General features: G+C 36.6%; 1 protein-coding gene across 1 annotated transcript in view; it reads right to left on the reverse strand.

Annotated features, from left to right (window-relative positions):
* The window catches only part of XRCC5 (X-ray repair complementing defective repair in Chinese hamster cells 5 (double-strand-break rejoining)), a 47,650-nt gene that overhangs the window by 12,085 nt on the left and 18,649 nt on the right, over positions 1 to 16,916 (reverse strand). The window contains exons 10-15 of the mRNA XM_009708912.1: positions 16,622 to 16,759; positions 15,153 to 15,243; positions 13,767 to 13,894; positions 8,869 to 9,065; positions 4,610 to 4,700; positions 3,063 to 3,132 (exon numbers count right to left, since the gene is read on the reverse strand). Of these exons, the coding sequence (XP_009707214.1) occupies positions 3,063 to 3,132; positions 4,610 to 4,700; positions 8,869 to 9,065; positions 13,767 to 13,894; positions 15,153 to 15,243; positions 16,622 to 16,759 (715 nt within the window). The remainder of the gene's footprint in view (positions 1 to 3,062; positions 3,133 to 4,609; positions 4,701 to 8,868; positions 9,066 to 13,766; positions 13,895 to 15,152; positions 15,244 to 16,621; positions 16,760 to 16,916) is intronic.

Genomic DNA, 16,916 nt, shown 5'->3' on the forward strand with positions numbered 1-16,916 from the left:
AAATTCTGTTTGTTGCAACTCAGAGCTTTGCATCTCACCCAATTGCTATGCCCTTCAAAGACGAATCTGGCTTCATCTTTTCTGTGAAGCAGACATACAGAGAACTTCAAAGTGATTTTATATACTTAAGTATTTGGATTGCAAATACTCTTCTAATGACTGAATCATTTTCATCAAACCAGTCATTGCATTTGGCCCACCTAGCAGTAGAGCATGAATAGTCTCCGAAATACACAAAAACATCCAGTAAGATGAAAATGCAGATGAACTGTAAAGACATATGCCAACAAAAACTGAAAGTAAATACGTGTTTTTTAAAAAACATCTGAAGTCTAGAAAGGTAGTTAACTATATACATTTCTACAGAAAATCATGCAATAAAATATCATCCTTGTTGCAACTGTCTAATAAATTCCCACTGCAAATCTCTTATACAAAATTCTTTTATCCATACAAAGCATCCAGTGCAAAACCAGTGTTTTACACTTAAGAAGCTGTCTACATGCCATGGCAAAAGTGTGACACCTCAGGCACAATAGAATATTTGCTGAAATCTGCACATGCAATTACTGACTCTTTTAACTTTATTCTTCTAGAAATGCCTAGGAATAAAAATATTAACAAACTTTCTGTAAATATAAAAATGAGAGTTTTGTACAATTTGTCTCTGGACATTTTTTTCTTACGTCCATAAACTGTAGAGTTGTCATGTCAGATTTCTTTCTTTGCTGACAATCAGTAAAATAAAAAAAGCTCTTTCAACTACATGTTCTCAGATAGGACTACTGTAAGATGTAATGAAATATGGGCTATAAAAATCACACAGAAAATTTACAAACCAAACCAAAGAAAATACTATGCATCTGTCAGTATCTTTTTTTACTCCCCATTACGACATTCTATCTTCTACAGAAGCCTGTGAAAATACAACACACCGTATCGAACACCTTCTGCCCCCCAGAAATGCAGACATGGATGGAAACCTGTAAATAGTCCAACAGGATGAAGTGGTAGTCATGTGGCTACTCCTTTGGCATTACAAAGATGGCAAGCACTCACTGCATTTGAGAATCTTCTTTGCAGCCACAGCAATGAAGGAACTCATTGTACACCCTTGGGAGTAACGATTAGATTCTACTCAGGCAAGCTAATCTATTTTATTTGCATTCATTGACAAAAATGTCAGAAGCTGTTATCAGAAGACTGCTCTTTGTGATGACTGTGCACTTGTAACCTGCTCAAAATAAGACCGGTATAAAATGACATCTCTCTGGCCATGAATGCAAATAAGAAAGTAAAGATATCTGGAGGGGAAATACAATCCTAGTTACATGAGCAATCAACATTAACCAGTAAGCTGACACCATCACACACAACTCACCATGTAAGCTGTAAGTGGGTCCCTACTGAAATAAACTACACAGATGTCAATTAAAAACAGAGTTGATTACTGTTTCAGGAATTGAGGTGCCAGTCTCAAAAAACCTATCCCTAAGACACTTACCAACTTGAAACTCTTAGATTTCCTAAAAATATGTATTTACACATTAATGACTCAGTTCTCACTAACAGCAAATGCATCATTACTCCTGCTCTAGTCAGCTGTGGGACACAGCATCAGACACAGGCCAACTTCCACTTAGGCTTCTCCTACAGATGGCACAAACCCTGATCATCAAATCCCAGTGAGGCCACTGCAGGAGATGCGTTGGTACTCATTTTCGATGACAAATATACCTGCTGCCTGTAATGTTTTATATATTAAGCTACATAAAAGGCTCTAAAGCAGAAAAAGGATTATGCAGAAGAAAAAAAAATAATATGCAGAGCATGTTGTTATTTACAGTGGCTTCTATCTCTCCTTTAAATGGGTGACTGCACTACATTCTGTCTAACTATACCTCATAATCACAGAGCAGATCACACATAAAATGAAAGCAGATTGCTCAAAATTTCAGAAGCCATTCAAACATGTACTGCAGTTATGTCCAGTACAGCTACCAAGTGGACATATTTAAGCACTCCTTAGTTAAACTCTCTTCAAGGGTAATCACTATACTTCTTTCTGCCTTAAAGCTTTCCTACATGATAAAATTAATTACCATAACAAAATAGTCAACTGTTTCACAGTTTCTGTATTCTAGTATGTTGTACAATGCTTTTTTACTGCACCTTAATATAATTGAGATTTGAGAACACAATTTCAAATGTTCTTTCAATAAACAATTTCTTCTGGATCTAATGCAAAATTCATGTAAAAATCTGGCTAGCTGGCTTATAGGTCTGGAAATTCTGAAGCGAAATAGCTATGTAGGCTTTAACAGACTGTATCACAAATCAATATACTACCCAACACTCTCCTCAAACTACTTCCAAAAGGACCAAAGGCCTTGTTGAAATACCTAGCCCCTCACTTCAGCACCTCTGCAAATCTGTGCTTTGTATTCTTCCTTGCCTCTTCATCAAAACCCTGTCTTGCTGTATGCTGAGAATAGATTCAGTGCACACAGAGCCTCCTCTCATGTGTAAAAAGAGTCACATACTATCTGCTTATTACACCTTAAATTCACCTGTGCTTTCTTCTGCTCACAAGCAGTAAGAAATTATCTTTGTATGTAAAGATTTAAATCCCAGGCATCAGATTGTTATTTCTTCATAGAACAGAATAAATAGACTGCAGAAGACAGGTTTCTCACACTGCACGCAGCCAACAGCCCTCCATTTCAAGCAAGAAAGATCCCATGAAGTCAGATGAGAAGCTGATACTCAGTTTGAACGAGGGAGGCAGTCAGTACCAAGGGACCTTCAGTTAGAAACACCTGAGGAGTTGCTCAGATGCCTCAATGTGGCTGTCTAGTGCTATCTTACACAAACACAGGTATCTGAGACTTTCATATATGGAAGGCAAGTGTTGACACAGAAATTATGAGTGACACCTTTCTTCACTGAGTGGCACTAGAAGCGAAGCAGTAAACTTCAGAGCATCTCACAAAGCACTAGAAACTTATGTTTAGACAAACGGATTGCATTTACCTAACCCTGAAGATGTAAAAGTCATTTACCGTCTTTGAAGTCAGCATTTTTCTGCCTCACCAGAATTCGGAAATCTTCTGCTGGGTTAACACTGCCAACCTACAAAAGGTCCAAAAAAATGACACAATCGTCTGCCAATATCCATCTCTTTCCTCTTGTGAGGCAACAAGATCTTTATATTTCTGTTTATTTTAATATGGAAACAGAAGCTCTACACTTCTGTGCATGCAGACTCGTAAATTGCAAGTCTTCCAATGTGTGTTAATGTGCAGTACTCTTAGCAACGGTTAGTTATGACATAAGCAAGGTGAACTTAAACTTACTATGCTGAACTGTTATAAGCCGACCATGTTCTCTGGGGTTTAGTGGTCAGAAGCACAGTAATTCAGGTTATCCACCAGTTCAGCTTTGAGACTTTCAGTAGCACAGATCTCTCACTAATTTTGACAGAGGCTTAATGAGGAATGAAAGCTTCTAGGCATATGTGTACAGAATCATTGGTTTGCCACTCCAACAGGAAGCTCAAAATTAAAAGCTTGCACTCCATTCATCTACCCTTTCTGGCCCAGTCTGACAACTTAAAGCTGAAGCTTTAAGCATACAGGTGTAGAATCCTTACCAAGGAACTAAAATCAGGTTGAGTATAAATAAACACTTACTGAAAAATGGACGCAATGACTTTAGAAAAAAAAAATCACATTGCTTAAAATTTCCTTTCAGGGATCAAAATTCTCCTAAGTTTATTTGCAATTTTTATTCTTCGCTGTCAAAATAATTCATAGATCTTTCAATAAGCTTGCTTGGTCTCTTCGTATTTCTTTTAAATCTGGCAATGCCACTTTTCAGGAAACATCAGAAATTTCTATTAGGAGTACAGAATATTTAAATTTTTTTAGATTTGAAATATTTTTTAAAATCTCAACCATGCATTTTAAAAAACAACCTTAAAGGACAGCACATTTGAAAACAAATGAAGTTATCTGACAGCATTTGAAAACAAATGAAGTTATCTTAATATTAAATAACTTTTTTTCCTGTAATATGAAAATTCAAATAAAGAAAGGTGCACAGTTATGATACAGGTTTCATCTCCCCATGTACACAACATCGAGAATTAAATTAGACTTAGCAGCAAGATGAAGTCCAATTTCTGATTTAGAACCCCAACCAATGCAGAGAACAGTTTCTAAAATCACAGGAGTATCTTTGATTAAATATACAGAGGCAATTTCTATGTTGCAGATTATATGAAAGAGAGCAAGAACAAAACGTAACTAATGAACCAAAATTCTGAGATTCTGCTTTCTTCAGATCCTCAGGCTTGCCCTTTAGAGTTCTAGACACTAGGGGAGAATTTTGTCCTAAAATATCCAAGACGGATGGAAACTTGTGCTAACATATGCCTAAGGGCAGAGAAAGCTGTCTTTACAATCTCTAGCAGAAAGTCTCAAATGTACAAGTAGACAGTATTTCACTCATGTTTCAGCTAGAAACCTTCCTTTTATAAGGAATTCTGTATGTTCACTGTAATACACTTAAAGAAGTTAATCTTCCCCTTTAATAAAAATATGCTTACAGAGGTGACATTGCCTTCAGCAAGTTTTATGATGCTAAAGGTACCTTCCTCATATTCAATTTTTGGTTTCTTAGGGTTGGGTCCACCTTCACTACTGCAAAAGAGAAGGACAAAAATTAATATACACACTTAAACTGTCCCGCCTACTAAGTAGGGAGTCAGTAAATTAATGAAATAACTCAACACTGGACAAAACTTCATTATATAACTTCCAAAATTAACACTAAACCATGCCTCATTTTTCCCCACACGCAGCACAAAGCAGACATTAGAAACAGAGATCAAACTTTATCTTAGCATAAGGCAAAGTCACTGCTTGTTGAAGCCGTGAGATTATTCATGCTTATTTCAGGAGTGAATTTACTTACACACATCATCTCCACCTTTCTAAATACAGAATATCTCCAGTCACTTTATTTGGAACCTGTATATTTATTGAGTTAACCTTGGTAATTTATGATTTACTGATTTACAGTATAATACATGACATTTGGTATTCTGACCGGATTCGTTCTTAACATGAACAGCAATGAAAATTTAACATTTAAGTAAGACATTAATTTACTCTTCAAAAATTACCTGCTAGTTCTGGTCTTTGAATTGATAGCTACTACAAACCTGTTTACACAGTGGCTTTTGAGTCTAATGACCCATATTCTCCATCAGCACATGAAGCTTTATAAAATTCCACTTACAGCATTCAAAACCTGCTAGACAAACCTCAATTAACTACATAAGAACTCTCTTGGGACATTTTAAGCTACATCCCAAAATGCTTTCAAAAGACTATTTGTTACTTTTAAAAAGCTAATTGTGATTTTAGGCTACTTTCTCACTTTGTCCTCACAGGTAATGTATACCTAAGTATATGTTCAAACTAGGTACACTTAACTGTAACATCTAATGTGCCAAAATTTAAAGCACATCTTGCCAACAGAAGAAAATCCAGGTAATCACAAAAGGGGAAGAAAATCAAACACTGTGTTCTGTGTCACTTAATGTGACAGGCTACTGACACAGAAGAATCGATTTCAGTTTAAGAATGACTGAAAGCTACTCAGCAATCTAAATAGCAGTATTTGTGTTCAAGGAATCTCAAAACAAAGTAAGAAGTTTTTCTTAAAAATTCTACTACTGCAGTGAAAAGAAGAAACTGCTTGATGATGTCAGGACAAAGCCACAGATCCTGAACTAGGTGCCACTTTGCATTCTACAAGGTTAGAATCGATTTTTAAAATTGTATTGCACATTACAGAAGCAATCAACTATCAGAAAGAACTTGTACAGTCTTCCTTTTTACTTTCTATAGCACACTCTTCCCCTACTTTAGAATCAGTGTCTATCCCACTTTTTTTCAGTAGTCTTGTCCATCCTTTATTTAATTTTGTCACTACTGAAATGAAATCCCTTCTCCCCAGCAACTCCTGTCATCCAACATAACCTTACTGATCACTCTAGGAGAAATGATGACTTTGGTTATGCCTCAGGACAAGGATAGGATACCTTGCTTCATTCTCAACTCTGCTGACTTTCTGGCTGACCTTGAACAAATTGCTTGATTGTTTTGGACAGCTGATATGCCTGTCCATAAAATGAAGAAACTGATACTTATCTAACACCAGTGGGTTTAGAACTTCCTACTTGAACCAAAATTCTTATATATTGACGTGGTTTGACAAAAGGTGTAAAGAACAATGAAAATTCTCTTTTAGAATATTTTTCTCCAAAGGTGTTTTGCAATCAATTGCAATGTCTTGAAATACTTTTCCTCCCGCATTATTTTTACTAATTCAAAATGCTTTGGGATTGGAGGAAGGAGGAGAACATAAATGATCATGCTGCATTTAACTGCCTAGGACTGAATCTATAGCTGTCATTAACCAGCTCAGTACAGCAGAAACTAATGAATCCATACCTATTTATATCAGCCAAAGATCTGACATTTAGAATCTGTTATTGGTAATGAACTGATTAGCAGTATTTTTAAACTGTAAAATGTGCAACTGTTATTTGAGAAAAATTAATAAAATACAAGATTAATTTAAAACACCCACTTCTACATTTATATAGAAGCCTCTCACATACTGCAAAGCTGGATGAGGTAACAGTCTTTCCAAAGCCAACCTAAGAAGGAAAAAGTAAAATGCTTTCTATTTTACTGGATTTTTTAAACTACACAGAGCTTAGCAAAAGTGAAACAAATGAATGCTGAATATTAAAATCTGTATTAAGATATCATGCCTACATTTATGCTGCTTAATCCCATTAGACCTTAAAAATTGAGCAGAGATGAATCTGGTCAGCATGATAGGAGACACAAATCAGTTTTAGAAAACAAAAATAATGGTCAAGAGACCTTCTAGTCAACTTTTTCAAAGCACTTTAGTGCAAATCATCTAGATCTGATAGTTGCAGTAAGTTGAATGTTATCTGATGTTTAATATTTTCCTTAGTCATTGTTGCAGGGATGCACTTTTCTTTATCAAGTGATTTAATTGTATTGCTCAGCTTCTCCCCAAACACAGACCAAAACCATAGTTAACGCCCTGTGCTAGTAACGACAAAACTACTGTTCCTATTCATTACTACAGCAATACCATTTTTTGGCTTTTTTTTTTAATCCTATTACCATTCATTCTTCTTTATATAGTTGAGCCTGTATACTTTTACCTCCCTTACAGACTTTTTTTTTTAAATCATTTTAATGCCCTACACCAATTTCCATCTCAATTATTTTTTTAGCTGCTTTCATCACCTCTCTAAAGGAAACCAGTTTTTTAAACAAAATAGCTTTCCTTCTTGCTTGTCAAATTGATGCCTTTGGGGCAGTATGTTTTTAAGCAACTAGCAGCAATGGGTCACTGGTTTTTGTTTAAATTCTCTCCCTAGTCCCTAGCTGGTTTGAATCCAAGTTTTGTTTTGTTTTGAAATTGGTTCTATCAATTTTTAAAATACACATATAAATGTATGTATGTGTACACACACACACAGAGAAACCAAGGCACAGAGCAAGGTCAAGAGAATCTAACTAGTATGAATTCGCAGACCCACCAAGGCAAGACAGGTACACACAGCAATCAACAAAATAAAAAGCAAGGTGTTTCCCAGTCTGTATACAGAAACGTGGTCATTATTCCAGAGCAGTAATGTGAGAAGTCCTGTGTCATGTCTTCCCAAAGATAACATGCTGAGGAGGCTCTAGCCAACCCAAGGTAAAGGACACATGACAGCTCAGATAAGCAAGGCTTCAAAATGGCTCAAAGATGTTGTTCCTAGCGCTGAAAGGACTGAGCTAAAAATAACAAAAGGGAGGGAGAAGGAGCTAACTGAGAACTCTCCCAACATCCCAGGGGACCCACTAGTTATATTATATGCATTCAATAAATTAAGCTCCAAGAAGCAGATTTTGTTTGAGTAAATTGATTTGGCTTGGGTGACAGCACCAATGCAGGAGCAATTAAGCATTTATTCTTCATGTTTGCAACATAAATAAACACAGTATATGTAACAACAACAAAAAAATGATCTTAAAAAACTGTTCAAACAATAGATGTTCCAGGGAGAGCCCATAACAGTTTGATTTTTCAAGACATCCACATTTATTGCACAGCAAATAATAAAGAAGCTGCTTTTCTTTTGATTTGGTATTCCAAATGAAAGCTACAGAACAACCTCAATCAAGCATGCTGAGAAGAAAGACTCATCTTTACAGCTAATTTACAGCTCTGCAGCATTTATTCAAAACTAAACTAGACCCTCTGTTATTCTAATCTAAACTATTCTATAACTACCAGTAGGACAAACTGTTTGACCAGGAGACAGTAAGCAATGCAACAGATGGCCAAGAGAGGATGTACGGTCTCTGTTCCTGGATGTTTTCAAGACCAGACTGGACGAAGCCCTGAGTTACCTGTTTAGATCGCATAGGTAACCCTGCTGCGAGCAGCAGGCTGAACAAGAAACTTCCTGAGGTCCCTTGCAACCTGATGGATTCTGTCATTCTGTGACAACAAATACAGACACAAGGAAGCTATAGACTGGTTCCTGGTGTATCTTGCCCCATAATAGTAAGACCAGCACTATTCACAAAATACCCGAGACATACTGTGGTATCACAATATTCTCCACCCATCAGTATTTTTCAGTGTGTAACTCAGTGATCTTATGTTCAAAAGACTCTGAGCCTGCTTCACCCAGCAAAAACAATTTGAAAAGTAAAAGAAAGTTTCAAAAAAATCCATAATACATCTCCAACTTACTTGTCTTTGAAAATGTCTTGAGCAGTCTTGTCTTCTTTTTTCTTGCCAACTTCCTTTAGGGGGAAAAGTGCTTTTACTTTTTCAAGAGGAGCCTGGCACCTTTCTTTTACCACACAGGGCATCTCCAGCATCTCTAAAAGGTGCTGCTCAATTGGTGGCAATGGCTCATTGGGGTGAAAAGCCTTATGCTGCAAACACTGCAAGAAACAATTTTAGCACAGAAAAACTTTTAGTTTATGTGCTTTTAATATAATGCCTGTATGCCTGACATCATATGGTACATGCAAAATATCTTCCATTTTAAAGAAACTACATTCATATTGCTGACAAATATTCAGCTCACAAGTGGATTGAAAGTCATATGATCAGCTGTTTAAGGAGATTAATTACAATATTAAACAAGAATACTGATGCACATGAGTGTTCCCACACTCACTGGAATGAGTTCTATGAAAATTATTAGGAAAATCCCAGGAATGAAACAGTCATCTGCATCTATTTAGCTTTTTAACTTCACTTTACCTTTAAAATGCAGTTCTGTTATAAAACAGTCACATGGGAGAGATTTCTACACATTCCAAAATTAAGCAATGAGATACATACCCCAACCATGTATTCGAGTTATTGTCACAGTTTATTGTCCCTCAAAGAAAATACTTCTTCTTGTTCAATAAAACTCAGTATGCATACAAGAGAAATTTCCACCAGTTGAAGAGCAAATGGAAAGAGAGAAGTTAAATGTGCACAGGTGAGGCACACAATATAGCTATGTTTGCAAATTAGCTTTGAAAAGAGTGAGGGAATGAAGAGGCCTGACAGATGTACATCAAAGCTGGAACAGATGGTAGGAGCTACAGAGGAGAAGGCTTTTTCACCAAAGTGTAAAGGCAGTGCACAGAGTCAGGGAGCCAAGCAGAGGGAGAGAGATGAGGTTAATGAGGCAGGCTACAGAAATTCCATTGAGAATTTTATAAACAAAGTAGATATCTCTTAAATGTTGCGAAGTGTGAGATCACAGTAGAGATACATGTGTATGTGCATATATATACAAAGATACAAGTGCATGCACCCACATACATACATAAAAACACATGATGTACATGGGAGAATAATTTTCCCAAGCCCATTGTACTGGGTGAACTAGACACAAGTGTGAAGGTAACTAGTCAGTAAACTAGGAATACAGCAGAGATTTGCTCGCCTGTTGCCTGTTAGACACGACATTAATTTACAAAATAAAACCAAAGCAAACAAAACCCTCTATTCATGCTAAAAAGCTGCCAATAAAGAAAATCCAGATCATATGCTACACCTCAATACTGATGTGCTTTCGTGCTGCCATTAGGATTCCAATCCATATTAGAGCATACTTTCAAAAGGAGGCAGTCATACAAGGCTACTAATTTGGAAAGACTTGTAATGATTTAAAGCATAATTATTTTGAAAGAGAGTAAAAATGTTGCTGGAAGCTGCAGTAATGGCTCTTGTGACACAAAAAAACCACACTATTAAAACAACATTAGGGAATTGAATTAAAGTCACAAAGCAAAAAATTTAAGTCCCCTGTTGTGAATGTGTTTTTCAGGCTTTTGCATCTGAAATCTCTATGTGTGCAGCTGCAAGAGCTGAGCTGCCTGAGTAGCCACTGCCTCCACTTGTTCCTGTTTTTAGAGTAGATGACCACCTCTGAAACCTGAGATGGCAGGTCCATCAAAACTCAGGTGTTAAATGGAGATGAAGTTGAACAGACTTAACCTGGAGTTTCCAATACCAAACAGTCCATTCCATTCATGCACACTGACAGCACTGTACTAGCCCCTCCTTCCTCTTCCTAATTTCCTTACATTTCCAGCCTAGACATGCAGCCAGCTTTCAGGAGCAGCAGTCACACTAAAATACTGGTAAACGGATGTAATGACATGGGCTTTCCACATAATTAATTCTGTGGTAAGCAATGGCATAAATGCATGAATAGACAAGAATTTACTGCAAGAAAGCATCCTGCCCTTTTCCCTTCCACATAGCATCTAGGATCACACTTTTGTGAGAACATATTTTAGCAAATCTATAAATCCTACAGGAACCTGATAGTATTTAAAGGCTTAGAACACCAGAGACAGATTCAGCTGTCTAAAAGATAAGCATGTAGTCTACACCAGTCACCTACTCACTCTACACAACCACAACTATCGGGTACTTACAATCTCTGAAACAAGAAGGATCATTTACTTTGCCAAGGTTCTTTTTTCATGGATCACGGAATAGACTTGGGCAACTCAGTTTATACCAGTTAGCTAGCTTTTGGGTGGTTAAACCTGTGTGAACTGAATCCCAACACAATTGTCGTAGAGTTCAGTTTACACATAGTTTGTGACGGTTTCAAAATGACCTTCCAACAGTTCCACTATATTCAACCAACAATAAGATTACTTGTTGCTGAAAGCCCTTACAGACTTCTATAAGCAACGTCCTCTCCCCTTGCTGCTCTGCTTTTTGAAAGAAAATAACCATGCAGTCCAACCACTTATAAACAAGCTCAGCCCTCTAAGGTCGCTTACACATGGTCTAACAAGAGCCATTACAGTGTATTTAGATGCAGACTCTGCAGCTGGATCCCATGAACTATGCAACGCTGCAGGCCACTCTCCTCACAAACCTTCCCCCCAGGTCTGTCTCAGTATAGAACAATCATTGTTGAGCAACTTGTTTATTTGGCTATCAAATAAAATGCACTGCATTCACCAAATGTCTTATGTGTTTCAAACCCCTGAATTTAAGAGGAACAACTTAAACAATGATGTTGTAAGTCTGCCACCACAAAAGCTATGGAAGTTCACTTAGGCTTTTCCAGAAGGAAGGAAGAAAAGTTGAAACGTTGGATATAGGATATTCCTCATCTTCCACTCCAACCAGCATTAACAACTCCTTTCTACCCACTCTATCATTTCCTGATGTCCACCACTACTTGCAGAGATATAATTTAGCTTGATGTTTCTGTTTAAACTCTGGCTCCCGCCACTTAGCATTCCAAATATCTTCATGAGACAACACAGCAAGGAATGAAGTAGTTAATCCTTTCTTCAGAGTTATTTTTCCATACCATTTACAGGTTCTGTTCAGACCAATCAATTTACTAGCTACATTCAAAAGATGATGTATAATTTTTCTTTGTATCTAAGGAACCAACAGTGTCACTTGTTCTAAGTGCAAAATATTAAGAATCTGGGACATGTTTGCAGCAAAGGAGAGAACAATCCTTCTGCAACTTAATATGGATTAAAAGTAGTTTTGTAATCAAGACAAAAAAAGGGGGCTGTGTGTGGCCAAAAGAAACCACTAAAAGGACTGGTAATTTAGGGCTTTATAAACAGCAAGCAGTGTGGACAGGAACCGTATACTACCTAGTACATTGAAACAGCTAATAAATACTTTTTCCACCAGTAGCATTCACCCTTACAAAATCCCATTATCGTCTAAGGAAACAGGTAAGTTATGCAGTTACTCTCTTCTAGCAGCATTTCACTCAACTGCTGGGACAACACGATCATACTGTTTCAGAAGACAAATGGCACACCTAAAGAAACATATTTCTTTGATAGGTGACATCGACTGAACAAAAAAAATGTAAAATTGTATCTAGCAACATAACAGGAAATTCTATCCCCTATGTGTTTCCTTTACAAGCAAAACCATATCTGTTTTGTAATACCCAAGCTTTATAATCCTTCCTAAAACATGAGTCATGCAGAGGTCAATCCATTTTAAGCTCTTGCCCAGCAATAACCTTCTACTGACCAAATCTTGCATTCAGTTACACACTGTCTTGTCAATATGACGGGCAGACTGAGTTCTTCAGGTGTCAATCAGAGTAGGATTTGAAGACAGTGGGCTTACATGTGTTCCTGAAACATACACATGACCTTCAGATCCTCTGGTTCTTTTGGCAATACTGAAGTAGCATGGCTTTTGGAATCTAGGGTAAGTTTTATTAATTTAAAAAAGTATCTTCTTCCTACTTGTAAACTGAAAAAGTTTCATTTGGAATTGTTGAGATACGATGAATATGGTTGCTATTTTTGGTCAATTTTCAGAGTGGAGTCACACACTCAATATATCTCCACAGTTCCGTACACAACCCAATTCTGCAGCTGCATAAAAGGCAACATAACTTTCCTTATTTTTGAATTTGCTGTGTCATTTTTTTGAACACTTGAATTCCAATGTATAATTAAGTCTCTCATCCTCACAGTTGCAATGAAAATCTTCATGATATGACAGGAATGTAAATCGAAATGTAGACAGCTTGATACAATAACTGAAGAAGTGTGAACTGTTCTGCTTGCCTGTAAAATGCATCAGCTCAGACATCCAAATGGAATATTTTAAATGTCAACAATGTTAACCATTTACTACTGATTAAGTTCACCTCAGATTGCATCTAGCAGTGGTTCCAAAACAGATCAACAATACACATAAAAGTGACACTGCTCATGATTTGATAGGACACAGAATGAGAAACTAAAGAGATCCCTGATTTTCAATTTCTCCCTTTGCACAGAAGCTGAAGACTGAGTCTATGTCCACACCATGACTGCTGCAACACAGTGCCGAGATACTCAAGCAAGTTTTAACTTATCTAGTCTAAGTGCCTGTGAATATGACTGACGCTGTTACAGACACCTCAGCACAGGTGTAATTTCCCTTGTTCACCAGAAACTGGAAATTTTAAGAATAAAATCGGTCAGGGACAACACAGAAATCACTGGGTACCCCATACTTAAATGCAAAGGATTTATATTCCCCTTTTCAGATCTTTGCAATGTGAATCCAAGAAAGACAGAAAGGTGAAAAGTCTTAACAAAAGAAGTTTTTTTAAAATGCCATATAGTTCATCTCACCTGATACAACCTCTGAAAATGAGGGTTTGGGATTTTGCTGGGCTTAAACAGGTCCTCAGAAGTTTCTCCATCATCACAAACCAAATTCATAGAATCAATCAAAGAGTCAACAGCAGATAACTGATCCGCTAAGGCAGCAATTACATACAAAGAAAAATTAAATACACTTGCAGATGGATGCATTTCTTGAAACAATTTATAAATGAAGATTCACTTCACAATGTGAGATTTTTACCAAGTCATTACATGCCATAGAATACACTGCAGATATAGACATGCCAATAAAGAATATGGATAATGGACACAGTAAACTCCCTGCTTTATTTAAGGACTACAATGCAAAGTCATAAAGCCTTTTTTTTTTTCCCCAAGACCTCAATTATTGCTGCCTTTCTGCTTCCATTTTTCTTCTTTTTCAAGATGTTTTTATTTGCAACAGAAGGGTTATAGGCCTCTTAGAAAATAAGGAGAACAGTTGGTTTGAAAAACTAAATTGCATAATATAGATTTTAAAAGTTATGATTGCAAATTAGCACAGTTCACAACAGTCAACTATTGCTTTGGTAAGACAGGTTTTAGATTTGTTCGCAAACTGCTGGTTACAGGCAAGAAAATAGAAATTGTTTCAGAAACAACCCAGCATGCTTTATATACCGTGATGTGCAGATGTCCATTCAATGGATCTTATAACAAATTAAAGAAGTGGGAGTGGATTTTAAACTACATCCATTTATGCTCACTGCTGTGCAAAATTCTCAACAGTGAGTCAAGCTTTGTACGGCTGTATGTTCTATGGCTCTCCAAAGATGCCCTCCGTCTGAATCTGGACATCAGTAAGTGCATAATTTAGAAAACAACACACCACAGAAAATAGTCTTTGTCTTTGTACATTATTGTAACAGGCCATACTGCAACTGGCTACAGGACTAGCTTTGTATGAACAGAGCTGATGCCTCTGTTCTAATTCTAGCTAGCTAATGGCACACTGTAGCTCCTAAAAGGTTTGGCCATTTAGTCACAAATGAGTTCAAAGATCAAAGGATATGGAGGACTAAATCTCAGATCTCTATCACAGAGATCCTGTGAGACTAATAATCCCATAACCCGAGCCAGAAGTCATTTAACAGGACAGTTTTAAAAGACTGTCTGCAAACCTCAATTCTGCTCAGCCTACAACTAAGCTGGTAAAGTTTTGATACAGACTTTACGCTTCAAGATGACATCACCATAATGTATTCCCAAAGGGCTGGGGTTTTTTTCCTAAGCCAAAATATTGACAAAGCTTATGTTTTCATTGGAAAACCAAATATTCTAACTCTTTTAGAGTGTCTTAAAGGAAGACAAGTAGGTTACTTTGTCCAGTTGCCCAGTGAAGGACTATCTTACCTGTAGGAATCCATTTTTTATTGTTTTTCAGGGATGAAAATATGTACTGTCTTAAGTCTTCCATGTAGGGTAGTTGTACATAGATGAGACACTGAGCGAGATAAAAGAAGAAATAACTGTGCCTGAAGACAAAAACCTAAAGTATCTATTAGGGCAATATAAACATAAGAAAAATCCAAATATCCAATATCTGTGTGTATCAAAATACTTAAAATATTTACAGAGCAACACAGTTTTAAGCAGAATAAAACACAGCATTATTTTATAATACAGCTATGGCTACACTCCTCATCTTTCTGCTGGTGGAATAAACACCTCCCAGCTCATCCAATCCCTTTTTCTTGTGCAGAGTTCCAACCAGCCAAGCTTTAAATAACCCATATATTGGCTCTTCGGAAGGTTTTATCATAGCTTACTGTGATTCAAAGTCAAAAGTTGGTTTCGTTTTTTTAACATTCTCAGCCTAATTTTTTCTTTGTTCAAATACCTCCTTCAGTTCATACCACCATAAATAATTCCTTTCCATCCTTTATGTTTATACCCTTCAAAAGTCTGAAGATTTTTACATCTGCCCCCATCTTCATCATTGCTTAGCCATGCTACACATATTTAGCTCCTTCTACAGTCTCTCATAAGTTAGATCAGTGAAAACATATGCTGCAAAAATTCTGACATACTGTGTTGCTTCTGGGTCTCTCAGAATTTAAAAAAAAAATATTTCAAATATGATTCTGCTGTGTACAAAACTTTTTCTTTTTTTTTTCTTCTAAGAAACAGAGTTCATTCTTTTTCTCCTGTTTTTTAAGTGAATAAACATACTACTGTCTTCCTAACACTCCATATGAATTTACACAACAGCTTTAAATGCTGTGAGCTCCTCCCCTCAGTTCCAGTTGACGTGGAAACCTAATGACAACAGCATAGTTAGGCATGCTTGAAATGCCACACCAACTATCAAATTCAAATTTTGCACTACCAAGCAACCTGGAGATAAAACCGCCGTTTAAGAAAATGAAAGAATCTAGTGCAACTTTGGATTGTATGCAGAGAGGTAGGTAGTAAAACAGCAAGAAAGCAGTGGTAACTTATTACATAACTGTGTGATTACACTGTTTCTAGATACCAAAAAAAAAAAAGGAGACTTCTAGGACAAAAAATGAAATTATTACTATATTATTGAAATAAAAATCAGTATTATTTAAATCTGTAATATAGAGGATATTAATAGAAACATACAGCATTATTTTTCCACATACTTTTTCTGGGGAATTTTCTTAAAACTATTTATTACCTCCTTGTCCTAAGACTTGGTAGCATTTCCTAAAATCACTCTGAAAAGTCACATTGGTTTCTTCTGGTATTACACAACACTGCAAATTCATGTGGTTCAAATATGATCATTTATTAATTGGTATTTGTACAGCATCAATATGAAGGCTCTCTGCAGAAAGCTAAGAGTAAAAAATTACCTCGTATGCATCCTTAATATATGGAAAAGCTACTCCTATTTGCGGGTTGCATCTTCTGTCATAAGCATAACGCACAATAGCTACCACTTTCAACTCATCCAATGCATGAACAAGGGCAGAAAAAGCAACTGCTGCATTCTGGAAAAAAAAAAAAAAAGTCTAGAGTCATGCAAGTTCTCATTGGTCTGCTGAAATACCTCTTTCACAGTGAAGTCAACAGCACCGATTTAGTCAAGACTAGCTCCCATTTCAGCTATAACTTAACACAACCATTTTTCGTGTTCAAAAGACAAAG

Source organism: Cariama cristata, unplaced genomic scaffold (assembly GCF_000690535.1).
Source record: "Cariama cristata isolate BGI_N322 unplaced genomic scaffold, ASM69053v1 scaffold7951, whole genome shotgun sequence".
Lineage (NCBI taxonomy): Eukaryota > Metazoa > Chordata > Aves > Cariamiformes > Cariamidae > Cariama > Cariama cristata.